Source organism: Ambystoma mexicanum, chromosome 12 (genome assembly GCF_040938575.1).
Source record: "Ambystoma mexicanum isolate Mex_15411 chromosome 12, UKY_AmexF1_1, whole genome shotgun sequence".
Lineage (NCBI taxonomy): Eukaryota > Metazoa > Chordata > Amphibia > Caudata > Ambystomatidae > Ambystoma > Ambystoma mexicanum.
The window spans coordinates 1,236,144,171-1,236,171,668 of NC_090936.1; the positions used below are offsets into that span (position 1 = coordinate 1,236,144,171).

General features: G+C 47.6%; 1 protein-coding gene across 1 annotated transcript in view; it reads right to left on the bottom strand.

The window, feature by feature from the left end:
* Positions 1–27,498, bottom strand: part of STAB2 (stabilin 2) — a 1,783,079-nt gene that overhangs the window by 1,035,291 nt on the left and 720,290 nt on the right. Inside the window, exons 32-33 of the mRNA XM_069629923.1 lie at positions 8,940–9,032; positions 8,728–8,835 (exon numbers count right to left, since the gene is read on the bottom strand). Coding sequence (XP_069486024.1) covers positions 8,728–8,835; positions 8,940–9,032 — 201 coding nt within the window. The remainder of the gene's footprint in view (positions 1–8,727; positions 8,836–8,939; positions 9,033–27,498) is intronic.

Sequence of the window (27,498 nt, forward strand, 5' to 3'; positions counted from 1 at the left end):
CACTCAGGCAAAGGTTTTTATTACTGCAGTCGTAAAATGTAGCTTCCTCTTGGCAGGAGCTGGGAGGGGCACTGCCTGTGAGAGCAAGCTGGCTTGGCAGAACTGGAAAAACCAGAAATTCAACCTTGTGCTGAGGGTAAACCACACCCCTTTGGAGCCAGAACATAACTTTAAAAAGATGAATAACTCATAGTACGGACATGTGAAAATTTTATAAATGATACCATAATTCTTGTGATTTTTCTGCCCACATTTTAAGAGGTTTTTCGACCCGGTGGCATATTCAGGGGGGTTTTAGCGGAAAAGTGGATATTACTCTAAATGTGTGCATGTTAAAAATCTGAAACTTCATCAGTTAATGTCCCTACTCCCTGCGCACATGTATGTAAAGTTGGGTCCATGTCAGAAATTGAAAAATCAGTTAAAAAGTCCATTATGTGCCATCTCTGAATGCAAGCTCCTAGAAAGAGCAGATTTGGACAGAGACATGGCTAAATTCAGCCACACCATGTATATGTAATTTCAAGCAACTGTGTAACTGTGAAATATGTCTTTTATTATCAAATATAGAATGTGTGCAATCTGACAAGGGAGTGCCCTCTTGGCAAGCCATAAAATGACATCACTCTGACTCACAGTTCATTCCCCAATCAAGGGGAGGAATGAAAGCTGGACCAATGACAAGTGAGAGGGGCAAGTCTAGTGATGCAACACACACACCCACTCTCAAAAACACATAAAAGCAGAGAGTCAGGACAGATAGGGACCTTCAATTCCATTTGCTGCAACGCGCTCTGCCGGACCATACAACATCCAGAGATCCAGACTTTACCTCCATCAAACCTCCAGAGAGCCAAACTAGAGACTTCAATCTATCCAGAACTAGAGACCAGACCAGAGGGAGAAAGCAGTGCTGTACCCAGAGAGAAAGCAGTGCTGTGCCCAGAGAGAGACCCGAGCCCAGTCCAAAACCCTGACCAGATCCATGGCGAGGCCCATTTCACTCAAGAATATAGTGTGAGTACCTAGAAAACTGTGCAGAACCAATCTCTTAGTTAAAATAATATAATTCAATCTATTTAATCTAAGTAGAACTGCCTCCTAACTGTCACCTGTCATTTGTAAAGCTGTCACCTGTCATTTTCTAGTCGCAAGCTGCACTTGTCTTTTTGAACTTTAAAATTTCAAATCTGAAAAACGACCTTTATTCAATCGTTCATATCTCCGCAACCGTTTGTGCTAGAGACTTGCAGTAACTTTCATTTTGAAGCTGAGATCCTAGGCTTTCCTAGGACCCCAAAACGATAGAGATACTTCTTGTGGTTCCTCTGTAATAGCGCTCGGCGCATCCGCGAATTTTACCGCGATTTGCAAATTTCTTCACATGTAAAAACTGCTGCTGCTTGCCTTCCATTTGCCAGAAATTCGTTTAACCTGCTAACTATCCCTGCCTTATTGCTAGTGTGAGCCTGGACTAATATTAACTAGATACCACTCACCCTGAACCTCTGAAAGGGAATTAAAAAGCATTTCCAGCATATTTCTCATCCATTGCTAGCACATATCAAAGCATTTGGGCCTGTGTTTTCAAAACTCCTATCTGTGTTTTAAACTTCTGTTGTCTAAGCTTGGGGGGGATTGAACTGATTACATTGATTGCATTTCTGAGAACTGCGTGCTTTCCTCCCATTCCCTTGCATTGCATAAAGAGGGGGGGAGTGAATAGCCAGAGAAAAGTGATTACATTGTTTTGTTGAAATCATATTGAGTATTTTCTGTACTGCATTCATTGAATATTGCATCCACCTGAGCTTACATAAAGCATCCTCTACCACATTATACTTTTGTTCCTATTTACCAGCGTGCCACCTTATCCATTCATGTCAACTCCTTATTGATTATAAGAAGTGTGCTAGTGCCAGATTCTCCGTTGTTGATCTTTATCATATCAGATTAAGTGTGCTATTCAATTATTAATTTATTATAAAGCGTGATATATATATCTATTTTAAATTATCAAATAAACCTTTTAAACTTGCAAAACAGAACTACTTCTTGGCTCAGTGGGGTCAGGGGGATTCCAAGAGAGGGGTGTTATACAGGGGTAGTCATCCAGAATGCATGAACTGGACCTAAAGATATATCAATAAGGGTTTTCATTCAGTATTCTAGACTAGGCGTTAACTTAGCTGTAGTGCTGAATTGAATCCTCTTACAATGTGCAGAAAACATATTACCCCAAGAAGATCCTAGACCACAAAGACACATTCATACCTTTCCTAACACGTTGATATTGCTCAACTTGTCGACGGCCTTTGATTTATTAGACCATAAGCAGCTCCAGTTGCCACTAGAATAAATGTGAGGCTGTTCTACAAAAACCACTAAATGGATACTCTCTTTTCTAGCTAATCAAAAGTCCAAAATACACTTGGGAGAACATTTCTCACCATCAGACCCCATTAATTTCAGGGTTCCACAAGGGGCGAGTCTATCCCCACTACTTTTCAATTTAAATCTCAGAGACTTTTGCAGAGTGCTCGAGAGAATCAGAGCTTTTTTCACAAATAAAGAATACGAAAACTTCCAGATAAATAACTCACCCACAAAAGTGGCAGTAAAGGTAAAGACCATGGGAATTTACCTAGAAGCGTTGTTAAACGCTGTATCTCATGTCAGCTACCTAAATAAGAAGTAACAATATCATCTGTGATTATTGAGGCACATCGTGCCATATCTGAATGAGAAGAACAGTGCTACCATTGCAAGGGCCACATTCCTATCTAGACTGTGGTAATGCCCTGTTGGCAGGAGCCAATAATGGTGCATAAACAGGTGCCAAGTAATCCAAAATAGCGCAGTAAGCATAGTGAGTAAGAAAACTAAATTCACAGAAGATCCCTTCACTGGCTGACAATCAAGGACCGAATTATGTTTAAAGGTATGACTATAGTCCATCGATGCCTCCATGGAAAGTCACCTACATATCTGAGGAAACAGAAATTCCAATACGTCTCAGGTCGAACACTGAGATCAGAATCACTGGGGAAGATTGCTTGCCCCATGTTCAAAAGATCAAACGGTCTAGGTAGATCCTTCACGGTCACAGCGACCGAAATGTGGAATAGACTACCAAAACCAATCAGATTAGAGAGCAGTCACCCGACATTTAGGAACGCTGTGAAGACAGCCATTTTAAAATAAAATCAGAAATATGCAGGTTATGCAACATACCCAGGTGTCCTGTCTTAAATATATGTTTTCTTTGTCTAAATGTAAGTGCCTTGAGGCCCGCGGGCTTAAAGGGTTTGGTTTTCAGGAGTTCTTTTCTCTGGTGGCTTTCCACTCGTTTGATGGCGTTGTCTAAGATATCAGGTGGGCAACCCCTTATCTTTAATTTGGCGGACATCAGGTCATATTTTTCTTGCAGTGTATTGGTGTTAAACACTATTCTCTTGAGCCAGAGAAATTGACTATATGGGAGACTCTCTTTGAGATATTTAGGGTGAAAACTACTGAAGTGCAGAGTGTTGTTCTTTTTGGTTATTACCTTTTGAACACAGACAAGGCCGCCAAGTATCCTTCACTGTGGTAACCTGAAGGCTTGCAGATGGCAGTGACAGAAGGAACTCCAACACTGTAGTGGTGGGGGAAGAGATCAGGTCGATCTCGTGTTCCCTGCACCACGCCTCAAACCATCTCCACCTACCTGCATACAAGGATCTTGTAGACGTCTGAGTGCAACCAGCAACACCTCAAGTACTTCCCCAGAGAGGTCTCAGTCATCATACCTCATCCTATCAAGAGCCACGCATGTAGGTAGAGGGAATCTGCGTTCAGGTGAAATATCTGACCTTCCGACTGGGTCAGGAGATCCGGGCGTCGAGGGAACTGGTCAGGTTGGCAGATGGTCAGATCCAAGAGGTCTGAGTACCATTTTCTCCTCGCCCAGTCCAGGATGATCAAGAACATGTTTGCGCAAAACCTCTTCAACCTCCTGAGACCCCATGGGATGACTGGAACCGGAGGGAAGGCATAGTAGAGAGGGAAGTCCAATCCACCAGAAACACGTCCACCAGTGCGCCCTTTGCTGGGAATTCCCTCGAGCAAAACTGTCTGCACTTCCTGTTGGACTATGTGGCAAACAGATCCACTGCTGGAGTACCCCAGAGAGAGAAGACCTCTTCTAGGACTTCCTTGCACACTTCCCACTCTTGTGCGACCGTGCTCTGCCTGCTCAGAGCCTCCCCAAGCCATTCTGTGTCCTCGCCAGATGAACTGCAGAGACCGAGATTTGGCTCTCCAGCAACCAGAACCACAGCTGCATCGCCTCTCTGCAGGGAAGGGAAGTGCATGCCACTCGGCTTGTTTAGGTAGTGCATGGCCACCGCGTTGTCCGTCAGAATCAGGACATGCTTCCCCCAGAGAGACGGGGAGAAAGCCCTCAGGGTTAACCCGATGGCTCGCAACTCCAGCCTGTTGGTGACCAAAGGAGGTTCACCTGCAAGTCCTCGCAGTGAGCACCCTAACCCTTTAGATACCCATCAGTGACCACTCAGGCCTGCAGCCATAGAGGCCAGAAGGGTTCCCCCACCATGAGATTGCTGCCATTGGTCTTAGGTCACTGACCACTGATCTGGACAACCTGAGGGAATCCGTGAGGGCTCCTAGGTACTGCGACCACTGACTTCTCAGGAGGCACTGTAGGGATGTCATGCGCAGCCTGGCCTCTGGCACTAGAAAAATACAGGAGGCCATGAGACCATAGAGGCGGAGACAGGAAGCAGCTGGCAAGGTGGTTTGGTTCCAGAACAATTCCACTATCTGTGCGATAATGTTGACTCTAGCCTCGGGAGGGAAAGCCTTTCCTACCCGGGTGTCTAGAACTGCTCCGATAAACTGGAGTCTCTGGGCTGGCATCACCTGTGACTTCTTCAAGTTCAGGGAGAAGCCGAGCTTGTGCAGTAGCAGATGAGACAAGACCTGTTCCGCTGACTTCCTTTGGATCAGCCAGTCATCCAAGTATAAAAATACATGGACCCCAGATCCTCTGTGGTGAGCCGCGACTACCGCCATGAGTTTGGTGAAGACCTTTGGTGCAGAGGTCAACCCAAACAGAAACAACTTGAACTGATAGTGCTTGTCCCCTATGATGAACCACAGGAACTTCCTGTGCTTTTGATGTATCGGCACATGGAAATAGGCATCCTGCAGATCTATTGTCACCAGCCAGTCCTGTAGTCTGAGAGCGTGGAGAATTTCTCTCAACATCACCATCCTGAATTTGTCCTTCCTGAAGAACTTATTCAAGGCCCTGAGGTCCAGAATGGGACACAGATCTCCTCCCTTCTTGGGCACCAGGAAATACCAGGAACACTAACCCGATCCTCTGTGCTCGGGAGGTACCTCTTCCATGGCACCCTTCAGCAACAGCACTCTCTAGGGTAATCCAGACGTGGACCCCTTGCTCACTGCTCTTAGAGAGGTACAGCTCCACCCTACTGATGAGGCCCAATGAGGCTGAAACACATGTCTTGGGTTGCTGTCTGTACTCTTGTATGGAGGAGAATTGCCTGGCATTTCGCTACTGGACTGCCCCAGGGCAGGACAAAGACTGATATTTTATGGATATTTCTCCTCTGTGAAAGAGATAGTGAGCTAAAGAATCTGGGCAAGACTCTCAAAATCGGAACTTATTGGCTAGCAGAGGGACTCCCCTTGTTTTTTCAATGCCATGCTGCCAGAAGTAAAGACCTTCTTGGCCATTGCATCCACCCTTTTACCTACTCTATCTGGGGGTAGATTAGAAGTGGAGGCTGCAGGCCTTGTGGAGATTGTGGCTTACTGCACCACAATCCCTTCAAGAGAAGAGTGAGAAGCTAAAATGATGGGTCTCCTCTCGCTGGCCTGTACTTCCCCATAAAGGTAGAGCTTACCGGGGGAATGGAGCAGGAATGCTGCCACAAGGCTAGGTGATTGCAATTGCCGGATTGAATGGCATGTTATGTTCTGTCACAGGACCTTCGTCCAATATGGCCGTCAGTTCATAGCCCTGTGTAGGCACTGATGGTGAGTTCAGACCTAGGGTGTCTACCACCCTTTCCACTAGGGCCCTGAATATAGCATGGGTGGGTGTGTAGAGGTAACTTTGCTGGAGTTCTAAATCAGGAGATGTATCAAGGCTGCTGGCATCATGTAGCCCGGGGCCAGTGCCAATAGATATGCCTGCTCGTCGAAAAAAATGGCGCCTCCTTCGCCAGTATATATATGATCAATGTCCCCTTGATCATCACCCTGGTAGGTGCTGAAAATTGACAAAAGATCTGTCGCCGACAATCAGTGGCAAAGGTTTTTCTTTGCCGATCAGGGATTGGGCACCAGCGTGACATCAGGAACGTCAGCCTCTTGACGCTCTCGGGAAGGACTGGGCATTGATGGCTTCTGCGCCTTTTTCGGCATCGGGTCCGAAGGTTCCTCTGACGTCAATGGAGTTGACGGTTTGGCGTGCAAGGAGTCAGGAGTGCTGTCTGCTGCTTACGCCCTCTGTTGTTTGGGGGGCACACCTACAACTGCAGCAGCCTGCGTCTTAAACATAGCCAACATTTGGCTCTTGAAATCTTCCCACTCCCCTCGAGTGGTCGTCGCAGTCGAAGGCATAATGTTTTCTGATGATGAGCCAGAATCGTATCGATGACGGTGGTGCCTCTTTTTCTTATGTGATGAGGACAAGGAAGAGTGGCTACTCGTGTGTGACCGCTGTTTGGCCTTACGCCAATGCTTTTCCTTCTCTTTTTCAGTCTCGGCCTCTGAAATACCAGATGATCGACAGCGCTGGGGATTTTAGAGACGGTCCGTCCATACAAGTTTGGCGGCCCGCTCGCGTATGGACTTCGAGTACATTTTGGGGCACAACGCACACCGCTCCGTGTCGTGACCTATACGCAGACACCACAGACAAATGTTGTGCAGGTCGGTCATCAACATTTTGGAATGGCAGTCGGTGCACCTCTCAAAGCCCGAAATCCGGGCAGCGGACATGTCGTGGTTGAGATTTTTAGGAAAATTTGACTAATTTAGTCAAAACACAGAGTCGAAGACTCAGTGTCATGTTCCTCACACCAGTGTACCGAGTGCGCAGAAAAAAGAAATTGAGGTATTGGGCATAGTGACATGGTTTATATATGATGCCCGACGTCACGTTCGGACCCGAAGATCAAGCACCGAGCAAGACGGATCGACAATCGATGGCCGAGTCGAGGTGCACTACGCCCCCTGTCCAAATGTTTCTGAGCAGCAGAGCTGGATGACAATATCTATCGGATGAGGAATCAGCCGCAGAAAAGCAATCCACTGAAGTGGCAAGAGCAGTGAATAAGTGGATGGAATGAGAATTCAAATCACCAGCAGTAATCAAATTCGGGAATCGTAATTTAAGATCAGCAGTAAGCTGAAGAAATGCAGAGAAAAAAGGTGTCAAAGTTCAAGGCAAGAGACCACCTCTTAGGTGCACTGAATTCCTATCTAGGAGGATAACGTAATGGGAGGGAGGGGATGCATGAACAAGAGCCGATCAGACAACCCTTCTAACCAGGTTTCTGTAACACAGCAAAAGTGAGGAGTGTGCTCCCTCACAGGATCATGACAATCTAAAGACTGCACCACTAATGAGCAGACATTAAAAAGGAAACAAATGACCTGATTGATAGCAAGTGGACTGCATACAACTGTCACATGCACCATACTTTGTATTCTTTGAAGTTTTGATCTTGTCAAGTATATTAGGATGGCCAACTTGACAATAGCACACATTGGCCCTATCGAAAGAGAGGGAAGGAGGATTTGGCATTGGAGAAGTGTTTAGGTGTGTTGACACGGGAATATACCACATTCGCTGAGTATGATTGTCCCCAATCCCATCAGGGGATTCCTCCCCCATGTGACCCTCCCTCTGTGTACTACGCCCAAGGGACCTATTGTAGCTTGGACGCACCGCCCTGGCCCCATCGGAAAATTCTCCCCTTAAGGGAGAAGGGACGACATCCTCAAATTCCTCACAGTAGCTAGGTGTTGGGAATCTCAGGGCTATTATGCAGGAGGGGACTCCATTTGCATGTTATGCCACTGTGCTGACCATCCGCTGAAGGCGGGACAGAGGCTGTTAAGGGAAGAAGGACCCCATTAGTCAGCTGCCAACATACAAGCAAAGATCAAAGCTTTCGTAATGCACATGGAAAATTCTTTGCTGGACGCCCCTTGGATTGTATGCAGATGGAAGGAGAGGCGCTTGTAAACAAATCTGAGGAATGTCAGTGGGTACTCCATATTTGGCATGTTGACGTGGGTGTGTTGAAGGCTACTGAGTTGCAGCAGGTACTACTGGTCACCAGAATATGGGCCAGCATTGCCATTCTAAATCCACCTAGCACAAGGGCTTGCTTGCGGCTGCATAGTTATGCAATGGGTCTGTGTTTTACTGTTGAATCTGTATTGCAAGACTGCGGAAGTAGAAATGCTCCGTGAAGCCAATTTTAGGAGCGTTTTTTAAATCCCATTTATCAGTCACTACATTGATTTTTGTGTTTGCTGCGTTCCTGCTTGTAAGGGTACAATCACAATCAGCACACTAAATAGGTATTTGTAACATACATACGAAAAGGTGGTCATGTTGTGCATTGGAACTGTGATTACAGAATTTAAAATAACAAAAGTAAGGTACACAATACATACAATAGAAGGAGTCTCTTTTTCACGACTGTATTTCTCAAGCGCATCATTGTTTGGAGCAAATATTGTGTAAGCTTCAGAGTTTTCAATTTCTTTTGCCAGGTTGTATTGCTAGTGGAGAAAAGGAGAATGTAAGACGTTAGAAGGATTTTATTTGGATAAAGCTTCACAAGAGAAAATAAATTAAAGATCAGGGAGGGCCCAACGCTACTTACAATGAGATAACCCCGGAAAATGGAGTAGTCCGGCATCTGGCCCAATCGAGTCAGCAGATCTGGCAGAGGGGAACCTCTGATGGGGGTCAAGACCTAGAAGAGAGACACAATTCTTCACATCTACAATGCACAATATCATGATCAACTAAATGACATAAGAATTGCATTAGAATGGGAAGACTGAAAAATAAAAGGTTACTCACTGTAGTGACTACGATACTACTAGCACATAGTTCATTCCTCTGCATACTTTTCGGATGCCATCATTGCAGTGTTTCCTCCTTGCCGCACAGGCAAAACATCAGCAAAATGTTGGGCTCCCGACCATTCACATATCATACACTTTAAAGGAAAGGCATTAAGGCAGGCTCGGGTCAGGAGGGTCTGATGGTAGGAGTCTGAAACCATGGGTAAATAACCAGCAGGCTCCGCAGCAGGACACAATGGGAGGTACAGCCTAACCGAGAGTTTGCTCAGATTTGCGTCCTTGCTGGTGTTATTTCGAAACCTCCAAAATGTATCATTGAGCAGCTCAGTGGGTAGGCTGGCAATGCATCCTGGGTTTTCCTAAAAATACGTCAGATCCAGGCAGCTAAGGGCCCTTTTTTATAAACTCAAGATGCCCAATTTTGTGGGAATTTCACTGATCAACCGCTTGCTAAGGGATCCCTCTTTGCTGGCCCACATGGTGCCCCACAGCACGACTAGCTTCAGTGACAATAGGTCTGCAAGGAATGATAGGCCAGTGTCCAGATTGCAAATATAAGAGGAAGTGGTGGAGGGAACACCAAGGAGACAAGCAAGGAACAGATTCTTCCCCTGTGTAGAATCTCAACAGGGTTTGAAATTGAGATCCGATGAGCTGGAGCTAAAACCAGCTCCTGGTTGTCGGGTATCACCCTGTAGGCAGGAGCTACCGCAGGGCAGTGGTCGAAGTGTACGAAAAGAAGTAGTGGACCTATGTTCCCTGCTGGCCTGCTCCCACTCCCCACAAACCCCATCACCACGGTCCCTCCCACACGCCATACAAACCACCAAACACTTGTACCTGCCGTTTAAGGGAATGTTCAGTGCAGTGCACTGAAAGTGAAAGTTTCAACTTCTTCCTACACTTTTATTTTAAAACGAAACCATTCCGGAACTGTTTCTTTTTAAAATAAAAGTATAGGAGCTGTAAAAGGTAATTTAAAAAAGTAGAGGAGCACCGCTCCCGCTCACTTCGACCACTGCTGCAGGGGAACCAGAAGCTACCAGAGATACTCCTTTAACTTTTTGTCCATTTTGTATGTACCATTGGGTTTAAATGTGTATTAAATGTGTTCTAACTCTACTTTATTACCATTCTCAAATACTCGGAAGTTAATGTCACATTTCCATGTTTAGAAAGCACCAGTTGGCCGTGGGTGCCAAAAGTAGCTCCTGGCAGCTGTTGGTTCCAAGCTAACCAGGCCCTCCTATGCTAGAAGCAGGTGCTAAATAGCTCCCAGCTCCTCTCAATTTCGAACCCTGTCTCTAGATTTCCTAAACACCATAACTCACACTCATAGGACCAAACACCAATCACTTTGCCCCTGTAAATCTCCAACGTGTGCTCAACCGACTACTGCCTCATTACCATGACGAATCTGAACAAGACCCCGATAGTTTGATTCAATATAGACCTTTGTCTATCGAGGTTGGTCCTCCAGGAGAGACGCTCCCAATGTAAGTGAAATTCCTGCAGGTCCTATGACCATTCAGAAAGGTCGAGATCTGCGGCATTCTCCGGGTAGTGCACGAGAAACGTATGACAGAGCATTTCCCAGCATTTGCTGTCAGGCTTCGATCCTTCATACAGCCACTTAGGAGTTCTGGCGAGTAGACTGGGTCATCAGCATAGCTTAAGGCAGGTAGCCTTCTGCTCCCACAGTGGGGGGAATCAGCATTATTGGCTTCCAGAGTGGCCACAAGGACATTAATAAAGAGGTTGAACAGGAGTGGAGCGAGGCCACACCCCTACCTGACTCCCTTCACTACCTCTATAGGGTTGCCCAGTTCCCCCATGCCATATCAGACCCAAACTTTGGAATCAGTATGGAGGGCTTCCATCATCCTGATCAGGGGTCTTGGGATGGCCATCTGATCCTGAGATGCCCAGAGGAATCTCCTGTCCATGTGGTCAAAGGCCGAACTCAGGTCAATAAAGGCCCACGTAGGCAGGAGAGCTCAGAGGAGCACATACTTTACCGGGACTAGATAGAAGGAGAAATTGCTTACCAGTAACGTTCTTTCTATGGATTCTTTTCCCGGTGATTCCTCATCTGATATCCTTCTAGTGTCAGTTGCTTCGGAATATTTTCAACAGGGGGCATAGTACGACTCGACTCCTCTTGACACGCCCGCGCGCCACTCTTCAACTCTGGATGCGACACTGACAGTACATATATTGTGTCATTGCGCACCGGTACCTCATTTCCCCATCTTATTCAACCCAAGCTCACCAGCCCAGGAGATAGAATTCATATGGATTTGGCTTGATGACAGCCAAAAAACCCACATCAGGAGAAATTACTTACCGTAATGTTCTTTCTATGGATTCTTCTCCTGCAGAGTCCTCGTCTGATAGATATCCTCATCCAGTTCTGCTGCTCAGAAACATTTTGAAAGTGGGCGTAGTGGACCTCGTCTTGCTCGGTGCTCGATCGTGACATCAGGTGTCGAATATATACCACGTCACTACGCCCCATACCTCAGTTCCCTCTTTTTTCCCCGTGCTTGAACGCCGCCAAGGAAAATGATGGGAGACAAAGCAATCAGCCTGTAAAAAACTTGATAATGGGAAACATCCCAAAAGGGTGAAACCCCCAAAATGTAGAGCGAAAGAGAGAAATTGAAAGATGGTTTTCTTTTATTTTTTTAAAGCAAGCGACTAGCCAGATAGAAGCGGTCACCTCAGATCCATCACCAGGCGTCGCTTTGTTTAGACAGATGCGCCGAACTGTAAGATCTTTCTGAGCGGGGATGGATGGGAGGGGCGATGAGGAATTTGCGGAGAGGAATCCATTGAAAGAACATTACAGTGAGTAATTTCTCCTTCAATTGATTGATTTTCTCCTGCAGATTCCTCATCTGATAGACTCCCCAAGAAGTTAGGACCACAGAGGCGGGCAGAAGGTGCTACACTAGTAGATTTTTCAGAACTGCCCTACCAAAACGTGCATCAGCCCCACGGGCAACATCCAGGCATCATGCCTGGTAAACGTGTGCAAGGAGGACCATGTGGCCGCACAATAGATGTCCCTAATGGGAATCCCTTCTCCAAGGCCGTAGAAGCCAAGACTCCTCTTTCCGAGTCTGCCCTGATGCCGGGATGTGGCTCTGCGATGCAAAGAATAATGCAACAAGACAGTCTGCTTAGTTACAACTGGACACTTGTAGGACAATGAATGGGCCACAAACAGCTGGTCAGATTATCGGAACTCAGACGTCCTAGCGACGTAAAAGCTCAAGGCTCTTTTGGGATCTAAATGGTGGAACCGCTCCTCCTTAGAGAGGTGTGGTGGAGGGTAGAAGACCAGTAAGTCTGTGGACTGAGAAAGGTGGAACCAAGAAACCACTTTCGGAAGAAAGCCAGGCCTTACTTTACTGGAAACCTTTTCCTGAAAAAAACAGCAGGAATAGGGGATTGCAACACAAGGTCTGCAGCTCGCTAAGTCTCCTGGCTGACGTAATCACAACCAAAAAGGCTGTTTTCAAAGATAATAGTCTCATAGAACAGGAATGCATGAGCTCAAATGGAGCCGCAATCAATAATGTCAGAACTAGATTTATGACCCAGTCTGGGACAACAAAAGGAGTTGGCGCTAATTCGAGTTCACAAGGCCCTAATTGGGCCATAACTGGGATTGTAAAGAAATAACCTTGATCCAGGGACCTTTTGAACACAGAGAAGGCTGCCAGATATCCCTTGACTGTGGTGACCTGAAGGCCTGCTAAGGCCAGTGAGAGAAAGAACTCCATCACTGTAGTGGTGGGGAAAGAGATCTCACATTCCCTACACCACACTTCAAATCTTCTCCACCTGCACGCGTACAGAGATCTGGAAGACAGTTTGCGTACAGCCAGCAAAACTGTGCGTACCTCTTCTGAGCTGTCCCAGTCGTCATACCTCATCCTCTCAAGAGTCACGAATGTAGGTTGAGAGTTTCTGGTTTCGGGTGAAGTACCCGACCTTCTGACAGGGTTAGGAGATCCGGACGCTGAGGCAACTGGTGAGGAGGACAGATTGTCAAATCCAAGAGGTAGTAGTGCTAAATTCTCCTCGCCCAGTCCGGGGCGATCAAGATCAGTGTCGCTCGAAACCTCTTCAACCTCCTGAGAACCCATGGGATGAGTGGAATCAGAAGGAAGGCGTAGTGGAGAGAGATGGTCCAATACACCAGAAACGCATCCCCCAGTGTGCGTTCACTGAGAATTCCCTCGAGCAAAACTGTCTGCACTTCCTGTTGGACTCAGTGGCAAACAGGTCCACTCCTGCGGTACCCCAGAGAGACAAGACCTCTTCCAGGACTTCCTGGCACACCTCCCACTCATGTGAGGCTGTGCTATGCCTGCTCAAAGCATCCACTATGTTGTTCACTTTCCCACCAGATGAACTGCAGAGACGGAGATCTGGTTCTCCAGCAACCAGAACAACAGCTGCATCACATCTCTGCAGAGAGGGAGGGAGCACACGCCACTCTGCTTGTTCAGGTAGTGCATGGCCACTGTGTTGTCTGTCAGAGCCAGGACATGTTTCCCCTTGAGAGACAGGGTGAAAGCCCTCAGGGCTAACCTGATGGATTGCAACTCCAGCCCGTTGATGTGCCACCTTGCTTCCATCGCTGACCAAAGGCCGTTCACCTGCAAGTCCCTGCAGTGAGCGCCCCAGATCTTCAGAGACGCATCCGTGACCACTCGGCCTGAGGCCAAGGAGGCCAGGTGGGTGCCCCCGCCATGAGATTGTTGTCGTCGGTCCACCAACTGAGGTTGTCGACCACTGACCTGGACAACCTGAGGGAATCCGTGAGGGCTGCGAGGTACTGTGACCATTGACTTCTCAGGAGCCACTGAAGGGATCCCATGCGTAGCCTGGCCTCTGGCATCAGAAAAATACAGGAGGCCATGAGGCCTAAGAGGCGGAGGAAGGAAGCCGCTGGTAAGGAGCCCTGGTTCTGGAACAAATACACCATCTGTGCAATGCTGTTGACTCACTCCTCGGGAGGGAAGGCGTTCCCTGCCCACGTGTCTAGGACTGCCCCAATTAATAGGACAATGCCAAGTTCAGGGAGAAGTTCAACTTCTGCAGTAGAAGGCAGGTGTCCTCCAGATGAGACAAGACCTGTTCTGCTGACTTCCCTCGGATCAGCTAGTCGTCCAGGTATGGAAATACATGGACCCCGGATCTCCTGAGGTGAGCCGCGTCTACTGACATGAGCTTGGTGAAGACCCTTGTAGCGGATGTCAACCCAAAGGGACGCACCTTGAACTTATAGTGCTTGTCCCCTATGAGGAACCTCAGGAACTTCCTGTGCTTTTGATGTATCAGCACATGGAAATAAGTGTCATGTAGATCTTTTGACACCATCCAGTCCTGAAATTCAAGAAAGTGGAGAATTTCTCTCAACGTCACCATCCTGAACTTGTCTTTCCTCAGGAATTTGTTGAAAGCCCTGATGTCCAGAATGGGAGGGAGACCTCATCCCTTCTTGGGCACCATGAATACCACCCCAATCCTCTTCACTCAGGAGGTACCTCTTCCAGATCACCCTTCGACAACAGGGCTCACAGTTCTACCTGGAGTTCCTGTCCCAGTTGCTCTGCCAACCGGTAAATCGTGGGAGGGGAAATCAAAGCGGCTTGGAGGTCAGATCCGCCCCAGCCGCTGCCACTGTTTTCTGACCACTCAAAGCCCTTTTGCCCCTTCTTGGGTGTGATAAATACTTCAGGCCCTGCCTGGCCTGAGAGAACTGTGCCTTCGTGCCATAAAGCACATAGTGCCGGTAGCCTCTGCCTCTAGATGCAAAGCTGAAGGCAGGTTTGGCTGGCTGTGCATTTAGGTCCAGTGATTTAGTGGCTAATTTTGACTCCTCAAATTTTTCCAAAGAGTCATCAGCCTTCCGGCCAAAAAGGAACTCTCCCTCGAAAGGCATGTCCAGTAGTCTATTCTGGACATTCAGGGAGAAGCGAGAAGTTTTGAGATAAGTTTGTCTCCTCAAGACTACCACCGACCCCATCGAACGGCCAATGCAGTCGGCAATTTACAGTCCCGTTTGCCATGACTGCTTGGCCCTCCTTCCCATCTTCCACCAGCCGTGTAAATCCATCCCGCAATTCACCTTCAGGGATGTATTGCTCTGCCTGCTCCACAGCTTTCCATAGGCCAAGGAGTATTTTCCGAATACACAAGTCACATTCGTGGCTTTCAGCGCCATGCTGGCAAAAGTAAAGACCTTCTTGGCCATTGTGTCCAACCTTTTCCCTTCCCTGTACAGAGGCAGATTAGAAGTAGAGGCAGCAGGCCTGGTAGGGATTGTGGCTGACTGCACAACAGGTCCAGAAGGGTGAGAAGCCAGAAATGATGGATCTCCTCTTGCCAGCCTGTACGTCCCCGTAAAAGTAGAGTTGACTGGGGGAATGGAGCAGCGATGTTGCCACAAAGAGGCTAGGGAGTCTGCAATTGCTGGATTAAGTTGCATCTTATGTTCTGTCATAGGACCTTCAACCAATATGTCAGGCAATTGTTTGAATTTTTTTATTGGCTTATGGTTTAAAAAAAAAAACTTTTAGCCTGAACAACATTAATATAAAAAACATAATCAGCAGAGTGCAATATTCATGTGCCTGAACAGGCACTGAAGAGGACTTCAAACCCAGGGCATCTAATAATGGGCGTGAGTGTATGTCTGACCCTGCTGAAGTTCTACATCTCGAGAAGTGTCCAGGCCGCTGGCATTGTGCAATCCTTGGGCAAGTGCCAACACGTCCGCCTGGTCTTGAAACAATTGACGCCTCCTGGCCCTGAATATATGGGATCTATGTTCTCTTTGTTAGGTAAAAACCTGTGCAGTTCCCTTAGGGACCACTGCAAAAGATTTAGGACTACAGGTGGTTGGTAGTAAACCCAATTGGTAGCAGTCTGTACCACCCAGATTTACCTGGTAGCTGTGGCTGAGCAGTCAGACTTCTCTCAAGATGAGTTAGGCAGTATATATAGTATACACAATAAGTACAGAGATACAGTAGCACAAGCAAACACTGACCTGAGCTTTGGTGTAAAAGTATATAATTATTTATTTAAAGACACACTTGTAAATTACACTAGCACAAAGAGGTAAATAAATTGAACACACAGTCACTATTATATATATATATACAACCCTAATTACTTATTAGACAAGTAATAATGAGAAACACCACTTATTTTCAGACAGAGGTGAGCGCTTAACATAAGATGGCACTCTAATAAGTTATTAAAAAAGGGAGGGAAAAAGGCAGGGTTATGAATGCACAAAAATGTAAATACTTTTCAAAGACCCACAGTGAGTCAGGTTAGGCAAAGTCTACTGGAGAGCAAGGAAGTTCAAATGCCAGGCCCACTCTTAGAGAGAGCAAGCGAAATGTGTCCAGGATCACACAGTGGGGTTATGCCCAAAGAGTCTTTGTAGATAGTTCACAAATGATTGAGATCAAGTCAGGAAAAGTTAGTTAACAGGTCCCAGGCTAGCCCAGGTTAGAAAGTCGAGGATTTACTGTCACCCCGAACGATCTGTCGCAAGGGAAGCCAGGCGGGACACAGTACCTGAAAGCGGGAAGAACGCTTCAGCGGGGGCAGTTGTTCCTGGCAGCGGGTGAAAGTCAGTGTTACGTCCAGAGGAAGAGGAGGTCTCGACGTGGAGGAAAGCTGATGGTCGTTGCGCTGCCAGGGAAGAAACCAGCCGCGGAGTTTCCCGGTTACAAGGTACCACCCTTTTCTTCGCAGTAGTGGTAAACCGTGGTATTCCGGTTGCCGGGGTGCTTGGCACGGGCAAGGCGGCCACAGGATGGTCCAGGAAGGCGAAAAGACAGGCAAACTGGTTATCCCCACCAGTCAAAGGAAGAAGACTCTCCGGGCTGGAGATCTCCTCTGTCGTCGGGAAAAGTGGTGAGACGGTTCAGTAGGGCTCCACCGGTGGTGTTGTCGTTGCAGGTCAGCTCGGCTTCTCCCTCCTCGGATTCTTTAGGTCCTGTGGCGACTTCTGAAGTTCCAGTCCCCAAAGCCATGCTTTTATGCAGAAAACCCCCATTCATTCAGCCTAGCTGTCACTCAAACATGCTAAGTGGTGAGCCGGGCGGCTCACCACTTGGGCCAATCACACAAGCGTGCGACTTGAGTTGCTGAGGCAACTCAGTCCAGGGTGCCTAAACCCCCTCCGACACCCCCTGTGGTACCCAGACAGAGTGGCACTACTTTTTGAGGCTTCTGTGGAGAAGCCCACCAAAAAGTGGAACAAAGGGCTCGACTTGGGTTGGAGTCACAGAAGCGAACACAAACGCCATTTTGGAACCAAGTTTTGGCAAAAAATACCAACCAGTGAATTTATATTAATTTAATAAACCGGCGGTATGTTCGAGGCTATGTTAAAAAGAGGTAGCCTCGAACAATGGGAAAATCCCATAGGAATATATTTGCGGTCGAATATAAAAAGTAGTATCCACTGCCACCGGCCAAAACTCGGCCGGGGGGGACTGGACAGTGCCCCCTCGAACAACAGACCCCAGGGCAATCGAATTGCCCCGACCAGTACGTACACAATAGGATGGTTTGTACTGGTTCTGTTCACAATTTGAGACTAGTAAAGCCAATGGTGACTTTACATGCCCTGGGAGACAGTAATCAGTCCCAGGGTATGGAGTCTATGTTTGGGGGTCGCTATGACACCCCTGGGTTACGGCACGGAGGGTGCTGTGTAACCCACATACCAAAAACACATGAAGCCCTATGGGGTAAAGGACCCCATAGCCCATAAAACACATACAAAGTCAAAGGAACACCTCAAATCATGTCTAAGAGTGGGAGGAAAAGAGTCTCACTCTTAGTAGGAGAAAAAAATAAACCCCAACAAAGCCAGCAAAGCTGCTGGGGGACTCACTAGGTTTGGGAAATTAGCCTTTACAGAGAATTCTCCCTAACACTCTTGGGCATCACCCTGGTCGGCGCCGAAAATCGATGTCGTTGACTCGAAGAATCTGGACCTGGAGAGAGGGGCAAAGGATCAGTCAGTGATAGTCGGGGCTGAAAGCTTCTCTCCTGACGCCGATGGAATGGTGATCGGTGCTGGATGGGATTGGCAGCTGTGGCGTCGGAGTCGTCAGCATGTCGACGTGCCCTACAGGGGCCGTCCATCGCTGACTTTCATGCCTGTGTCAGCGTCGAGCCCAAAGTCTTTACCGGCGCCGATGGTGTTGACAATTTGGCAAGCATGGGGTTGGGAGTGCTGAGTGCCGTTTTTGCCACCAAGGTCTGCTGTTTACGGGCTGAGGGGGTACCCGCTCTTGCAGCAGCCTGCGTCTTAAACATAGGCAGCATTTGGCTTTTGAAATCTTCTCACTCCTCCCAAGTTGTCAGCCAAGCCGAGGGCTTAACTTTTTCTGACTACGAGCCGGACATGTTTCGACAACTATGGCACTTCTACTTATGGGAAGAAGACGAGGAAGAATGGCTCCTCAAGTGTGACCACTTTTTGGCCTTAAATTGGAGCTTTTCTTTCTCCCTCTCAGGAGTGGGCCCTTCGGTCTCGACCTGGGAAGTGCAGACAATCGACTGTGCTAGGGGTTTTGGAGATGGTCGGCCCAAGGCAAGTTTTGCGGGCTGCTCGGGTATTGACTTTGGGTGCATCTTGGAGTACGACACACATCCCTCCCTGACGTGATCCATACCCAGACACCACACACAAACGTTGTGCAGGTCAGTGAACTACATTTTGGAATGGCACCTCTTAAAGCCCGAAATCCGGGGAGCGGACATACTCGCACTCAGGATTTTTTGATAATAAAAAAAATGACAAATTTAGTCAAACGCAGAGTTGAAGACTCAATGTCGTGTTCCTCACAGCAGCGTGTGGAGCATGCCGAAAAGGGAACTGAGGTATGGGGTGTAGTGACGTGATATATATACAATGCCTATGGCACGCCTGGAGCCGACAATCGAGCACTGAGCAAGATAGATCGACAATTAATGGCCGAGTCGAGATCCAGTACGCTCCCTGTCGAAAAGTTTCGAAGCAGCAGAGCTGGATGAGGATATCTATCAGATGAGAAATCTGCGGGAGAAAAGCAATCCATTGAAATCATGTTTCTTTTGTGAGGAACTGTCACCATACAGAGAGCAACAGGCTGACCAAGAAGCAACGAAATGTACCTAGCATCCAATCGTCACAACCTCAAGTTGTCATCCCATTAGAAAAGATCAACCAGAAATTACATCAGACCACTTTTCTTAGCCGGGCAGGATAGTAGGCTGTTGAGGAATCTGCGGTAGAAGAATCAATAGAGAAAATATTACCGGTAAGTAATTTCTCCTTCACTAGACTGCATTCTCCCACAGATTCCTCATCAGATAGAATCCCAAAGCAGTACAGAGTGCAGTGGCGGGATGAAAGCCCTCAGACAAGGAAGCTCTGCAAAGCCGCTCTGCCTAATTGATAGTCAGAACCATGTGCAACATCTAAGCAGTAATGCTTCGTGAACGTGTGGAGCGATAACCACGTCGCTGCTTGAAATATCTCTTTCACTGGCACACCCCGTGCAAAGGAGAGGATGTCGTCATGCCGCTGGTAGAATGTGCCCTGATGCCTGGAGGCAGATCTTTTCCCACTCTCTGATAACACTCTGCAATGCAGAGAATTATCCAGCAGGAGATTGTCTGTTTGGACACGGCTAGACTTTTCTTAGACAGAGAGAAAGCCAAAAGCGTTGATCATCACACCTAAAATCTGCTGTCCTGGCCATGTAAAAAGCTGAGTGCCCACTTTGGGCCCAGCCTGTGCAGATTTTCCTCATCCTTAGACGTGTGAGGTGGAGGATAGAACACTGGCAAGTCAATGCTTTGAGAGATGTGAAACTCTCTAACCACTTTTGGCTGAAATGTAGGGAGGACTTTAAGAGAAGCCTTCTCTTAAAAAAACTATAAATGGCAGTCCGCAAGACAGAGCCTGTAGCTCGATCACATGCCTTGCGGAGGTGATCACCACCAGGAAAGCTGTCTTAAGGGTGAGCAACCTAACAGAACAAGAATACATGGGCACGAACTGAGCCGTCATCAAAAATGTCATAACCAAATTAAGGTCCCAATTTGAAATCATTTACAGGGCCCTTCAGGAAATGGATCATAACTGTGAAGAAGGATCTTTGATCTGGTGACCTCTTAAACACAGACAAAGCCGCTGAGTAGCCCTTGACTGTGCCTATCTGAAGGCCAGATGAGGCCAGGGATGGACGGAGTTCCATCAGTGTGATAGTGGGGCATGCAAGAGGGTCTATCCTGCTCTCCTTTCTCCACGCCTCAAACTTTCTCCATCTGTATGCAAACAATGATCTAGTAGAAGGTCTTTGTGCTGCCCGTAACACCTCAAGTACCTCTTCCCAGTTCATCATACCTCTTCCTCTCAAGAGCCATGCATGTAGGTTGAGGGACTCAGGGTTTGGGTGGAGCACCCAACCTTCCGACCAGGATAGGCGGTCTGGCCTCTGAGGAAGCTGAAGAGGTGAGCAGGTGGCCAATTCCAGGAGCTCCGAGTACCAGGTGCTCCTCGCCCAACCTGGGGTGATCAAATTCATGGTGGTACGAAACCTCCTCAACCTCCTGAGAACCCATGCGATGACCGGTATCGGTGGAAATGCAGAGTGGAGGTCGAAGACCCACTCCACCGGAAAGGCATCTCCTAGTGTGCCCCTAACTGGGAATTCCCTTGAGCAGAACTGTCTGCACTTTGCGTTGGCCCTCGTGGGAAACAGATCCACTACAGGAGTACCCCACAGAGCAAAGATCTCCTCAGAAACTTCCTGACACACTTTCCACTCATGTGAGACCATGCTCTGCCTGCTAAGAGCATCCGCCAGCCTGTTCTTCGCTCCCGCCAGAAGGGCCATAGAAGCTGAGATCTGGTTTTACAACAATCTGAACCACAATTGCAAATCCTCCCTGCATAAGGGCAGGGACCGCATACCCCTCTGATTGTTGAGGTAGTGCATGGCCACTGTGTTGTCCATAAGAACATAGACGTGTTTCCCTCTGAGGGAAGGTGCAAAGGCCATCAGGGTTAGCCAGATCCCCACAGTGAGTTCCCCATCCCATCCGAGACATATTCGTGACCCCCGGGACTGGGGCCACAGTGGCCAAAAGGGTTCCCCCGCCATCATGCTCTCTCTGCGGGCCCACGAAGAGAGGTTGTTGGCCACTGACCTTGACACCCTGAGAATACCCTTAATGGTATCAAAGTACTGGGATGACTGATCCCTCAGAAGCCACTGCAGGGATCGCAACCGCAGTCTGGCATCTGGCACCAGAAAAATGGAGGAAGCCATGAGACCTATGAGGCAGAGGAAGGAATCTGCTGGTCGACTGACGTAGTTCCGGAAACACTCAACCATGTGCCTGACACTGGCGACTCTCTCCTCGGCGGGAAACCTTTTGCCGCCCATGTGTCCAGGACTGCCCTGGTGAACTGGAACTTCTGCGTTGGTGTGACGTGTGACTCCTGGACGTTCATGGAGAAGCAAACAGTGAAGCAGGGAGCAGGTTACCCTCAAGCTGCATCGATACCTGTTCCAGAGACCCTCGGATCAACCAGTCATCTAGGTCCAAGTATACATGGACATTGGATCTCCTGAGGTGTGCCGCTGCCGCTGCTATCAGCTTGGTGAAAACCCTGGGCTTGGAGGTTAAGCCAAAAGGGAGCACCTTGAACTGATAGTGAGAGTCCCCGATGACAAATCTCAGGAACCACCAGTGCTTCCGATGGATGGGCACGTGGAGATAAGTGTCCTGAAGATACAGTGACAACAACCAATCGTGGAGTGGTAGAACCTGGAGAATTTCTTTCAACGTCACCATTCTGAACTTGTCCATCTTCAGGAACTTGTTCAATACCCTGAGGTTCAGGATAGGATGAAATCCCCTACTTTCTTGGGTACCAGAAAGTATCAAGAGTACCAGCCCGATCCTCTCTGCTCGGTTGGCACCCCTTACACTTCACCCTTTAATAACCGGGCTCTCAGTTCCTCCTGGAGCTGCTGTTCCAGTTGTTGTGTAGGGAGAGGGAGGTCTGTCTGGAGGTCTTTTAGAAAGGGCATACAGTAACCCCACCTGAAGAGCTTCAAGGCCCAGGCGTCAAAGGTTATCTCCTTCCACCAATCCCAGTGCTCAGAGACTTTCCCTCCAACCGGATAAATGTGTGGGGAGAACTCAAAGCAGCTCAGCGGGCATAAGCACCCCTGCCACTGATGCTGCAGTCTGCTGGTCATTTGAGGTCTCTCTGCCCCATTCGAGGTGCTTGAAACATCTCTGCACTTGGCTTGCTTGCAGGAGCTGTGTCTTCCGGCCAAATGGTGCATACCGCCTGTAACCACTTCCTCTAGAGGAGAAGCCAGAGGATTGCTTGGCCGTCTGTTGCACAGCTAGACCCAGCCACTTAGCATCTCACTTAGAATCTTTAAATATTTCCAAAGACTTGTCGGCTTTCGGGTCAAACAGGTGCTCACTGTCAAATGCCATGTCCAAAAGCTTGGCTTGGACATTAGGTGAGATCCTGAAGCGCTTGACAAGCCACCTCCTTCCCATCCATAATGAAATCCAAAAAGCCATCCTTCACCTCTCCAGTCAGGAGGCGATTCGCTGCTTCCGCTATTATCCTCCACAGCCCATGGGAGAATTTAGCAAAGGCACAGTAGGCATTAATTGCCTTCAGGGCCATGCTTCCTGATGCAAAGATCTTCTTGGCCTGGACATCCGTTTTCTTGCATTCCCTGTCCATGGGAAGGTTGGAGGTGGATTTGGCCAGTATAGATCTCACTGTGGGCACTTGGACCACCACACCCTCTGGCTTAGGGTGAGAGGAAATGAAGGGTAAGTCTCACCTGCCCAGTTTGTACTTTGTTCGTGAGCTTGGCATCCACAGCCGGTGTGGAACATGGTTTTTGCCACAAAGTACCAGTGGGATCCGAAATGGTCACATTAAAGGGTAATGCCTTATCTGTTTGAAGTCTGTTATCCAGGATATCTGTTAGCTTGTATTCCATAAGGGGCTAGGCCTGGGGCGCACAGACCCAAGGCTAGGATCACCTTTTCAACTGTCGTTCTGTACTGGGCATTGGGGTGCCCATAGGGGGATGCCTGTTGCTAATCAAGGCCAGGTGTGGTGTCAAGGCAACTTTCGTCATGCAGACCGTCCATCAGAGCCAGAAAATTGGCCCAGTCTGTGAAATCATCAGCTCCCCCAACTCTCCTGCTTATTAGCTACATGTCAAAAGGGGCCAAATGCCCTTTGTCCTTGTGAATCAACCTCATGGAGTCAAAGAATTCTTATTGCAACTTGGGACAACATAACCCTCGACCACCTGCAGGATTTTTCCAACGAGGCCTCTTGGCACCAATGCCTCTGGGCTATCGGAGCCGGTGTCGGCTCTGGCGTCGTCAAGGTCTTACTCAAGGGTGTAGGACCCGACACGGTCACCTCGGTACTGAAACCACCGGGTGCAACTGATTCCTGACTTGCCTGTGGCATTGAGGCTGGGGCTGTACTTGCTGCAGCCTTTTGGAAGAGCTGGAGCACTTGTTCCTTAAAAGCCTCCCACTCTTCCCTCGGGACACCAGTCGCCAAGCAGGACTTACCCTGCTCCTCCGAAGAGTAGGTGTGTCTGCACCGATGGCATCTCTTCTACTTATAGGAGAATTTTATCACTTCTTTGCTTTCTCGCAGCGTCTGTCCTCCTTCTCGGGAGTAGGGCTTTCTGTGTCGGGCCCAATGACCTGACAGTCAAACGTGCCAGAGTTTTCGACAGAGGCCACCCGAGTGCTTCGCCAACCACTACCTGATCAACTTCGGGTTAACCTGCTGACAGGAACCTCACTGCTTGACATTGTGTTGTTTCCCGAGACAAAAGGCACAGATACCCTGCAGGTGTGTGATGAACCTCTTCGAGCCACAGTCTTGGCAGCATTTGAAACTCGAAGGTTTAGGGCCTGATATATCGGTAACAAAATAACAAAATCTTCTCACTAAATAGAACCTTATCGATAACAGCATGCTGGGCACGCATAAAAAAAGGAACAGAGGTACAGTGTGCAGTGATGATGATTTCACATCCAGAATTGAGGAGTGGTGCGGCCAAGGCAAGAGGAGTCGAGCGTCCATGTCTAGTCCTACTACGCCTTATGTCGAAAGGTTCCTGAGCAGCTGACGCTGGAAAGATTTCTATCAGATGAGTAATCGGCAAGAGAATACAATTCATTGAAGTGTTCTTTCAGGTGTGATATACATTCTGCAGAGTACTTTATCGCACTGTAATACATATGTAGCCGCAATATGCCCATAGTGTGTGTCCCTAAGACTAGGAATCGATATATTCACTATTTGTAAAGTTGTGAATGCCTATTGCCAATATTCAATCGCACTGTCCTTTGCCTCTTTAACAGCCTGATATTATTACGAGAATCCACCACAATGTACCTTTGTTAAAAAACATTCCCTGAATCTTTATCTGGGAGGATTTGCAAAATAGGTTGCAAAAAAAAGCTGTATAGTTGAAAATACAATTTGAAAATCACTCTGGAAATAATAAGCTCCCCTATACATACAGCTTGGAGCCTGGTGCAGTGGATGAAAGGGAATGATTCTTCCTGATCATAGAGTCAGAGTCAGACAGAGTGGCTGAAAGGGACTGAGTTTTCCTGATCAGAGAGTCAGACAGAGTGGCTGAAATGGATTGATTCTTCCTGATCAGAGAGTCAGAGTCAGACAGAGTGGCTGAAAGGGACTGAGTTTTCCTGATCAGAGAGTCGGAGTCAGGCACAGTGGCTGAAAGGGACTGATTCTTCCTGATCATAGAGTCAGAGTCAGACAGAGTGGCTGAAATCGATTGATTCTTCCTGATCAGAGAGTCAGAGTCAGGCACAGTGGCTGAAATGGATTGATTCTTCCTGATCGGAGAGTCAGAGTCAGACAGAGTGGCTGAAAGGGACTGAGTTTTCCTGATCAGAGAGTCAGAGTCAGGTACAGTGGCTGAAATGGATTGATTCTTCCTGATCAGAGAGTCAGAGTCAGACAGAGTGGCTGAAAGGGACTGAGTTTTCCTGATCAGAGAGTCAGAGTCAGGCAACGTGGCTGAAAGGGACTGATTCTTCCTGATCAGAGAGTCAGAGTCAGGCACAGTAGCTGAAAGGGATTGAGTCTTCCTGATCAGAGAGCCAGAGTCAGGCAGAGTGGCTGAAAGGGACTGAGTCCTCCTGACCAGAGAGTCAGAGTCAGGCACAGTGGCTGAAAGGGACTGAGTCTTCCTGATCAGAGAGTCGGAGTCAGCCACAGTGGCTGAAAGGGACTGAGTCTTCCTAATCAGAGAGTCAGAGTCAGGCAGAGTGGCTGAAAGGGACTGAGTGTTCCTGATCAGAGTCGGAGTCAGGCACAGTGGGTCAAAGGGACTGATTCTTCCTGATCAGAGAGTCAGAGTCAGGCACAGTGGCTGAAAGAGACTGAGTCTTCTTGTTCATAGAGTATCTTTCTATGGGACCAAAATCTGGAGCATTACAAATATTCACCCCAGGATGATGCCTATGTCTGCAAAGAAAGGAGTCCAATATTCCGGATGTATTTACCATCAAAAACATTGTTTCGCCCAATAGTATCAAAGTATGTGAATGTGGCAGGGAACGTTCTTATCTTGTACCAAAACTAATATCTGTCCAGGAAATGCTGCTCTATCATATGTTTTGAAATTTGGCATACCCAGTCATCTTTTATTTAAGGTCTGACTATGTTTACTGAGGCTTCTCCATGGCAAAATGCCTTTTAGTTGGGAACATGTTAGGAGGACCGGCAATGCCTGAAAGATATAATGTCTAGCAGTGCCTAGCATATCATATGGCAATCTAGCGCTCCTTTTCCCCTCATTCCCTCACTCTCTATCGGAACTCTCGCTGTGTTAGTCTATGTCTTGTACCTTTCTAGTTGATGCAAGTTGCGTTGACCGGTGCACATTTGCTAGAGATAACCCAGCCATTGAAGGCAGCCGTGTGATCAGAGGGAAACACTGATATCTTGAGGGGTGCCTGTGCTTTTTGGCAAAAGCAATTTTTTAAAAATAGTTATGTGATTGCACTAACATTGTTCACAGGCTCTCTTTAAAATGTTGAAATAGTCATGTTTATTTATCACTTTCTGTACATATTTTAATTATATGTTGCACTTGTCTTACTGGGCAAAGCACATTATTAAATCCTACATTATTTTGTAATACAAGGCTATCATTTCAGGAGGAGCAATCTGGTACACTCATTCAAAAAACTCATAGGAGAGAGGGGACAGGGACAAATAACACTAGTCAGGGTTCCAGCCTGCTTTACATAAAATCAAAGAGCCTTTTGGGAATGTAAGTATGACTTCAGATCTTTATATTTGACCAACATGCCTTGTTAAAAGGTGTGTGTGCTTGAATTACTAAGTACATAATGCACACTGCGGGTTGTGCTCCTGTCATTTCTCACAACATTTGCGACTCCCAACAGTTGGAGAGACTTGCAGTTGAGATGTGAGGGTAGAATTGATGCAACATCAATCCCTCCATTGGGAAACACGACTTGTTGAGCGTAAGGTTAAGGTTGGCTGGGCACAGACTTCCTTTGCAAAGTATGTACATAGGATATTTTGGCAGCATGGCCATATTGATCAAAGTCATTTTAAAGATCAACCTGCTAATTAGGCATTTCCTAGCACCTAAGCTATTTCTGTCAATAATAGCAGCACCTATGTGGCTGGGTGCTTGATAAAGTTGAACACCCTAATATATTGCATTAGTTAATACTGAGCCAATCCAGTTGGGCTGGTATCCACTGACCTGATTCGCAAGGACATGGTTTCAAACCCCTGTATAGATTTACTAGTATCTATAGTAAATATAATGTTGCCATCAGCACAGAGCGCTGTTCCAATTTCCAGATTTGGAATGGGTCTAACTGGGGCATATTTAATAGATTCATGTACAGACTTGCCAATAGTTCTATAGCCCGACCCTCACGCCTCTAATGTATATGGAACTCTGCTGACTTGTGATTACCCAGAATCAGCCTGGCTCTGGGTCTAGAATGATATGCATGTGCAACATTTATAAAAAACCTCCTAGTAAATTCATCTTAGCCATGACCTGTTAGAGGAATTCCCTGCTGAAATGTTAAAAACCCTTTTCAGCATTAAGCAGGATCATGGCCAGCCTGAGCTATAGCCACCACTGCCTGATTGGCGAGTGAGGTGCTGTCTTTTCGGGAATGCATCTGTGTTGATTTTTAGGCACT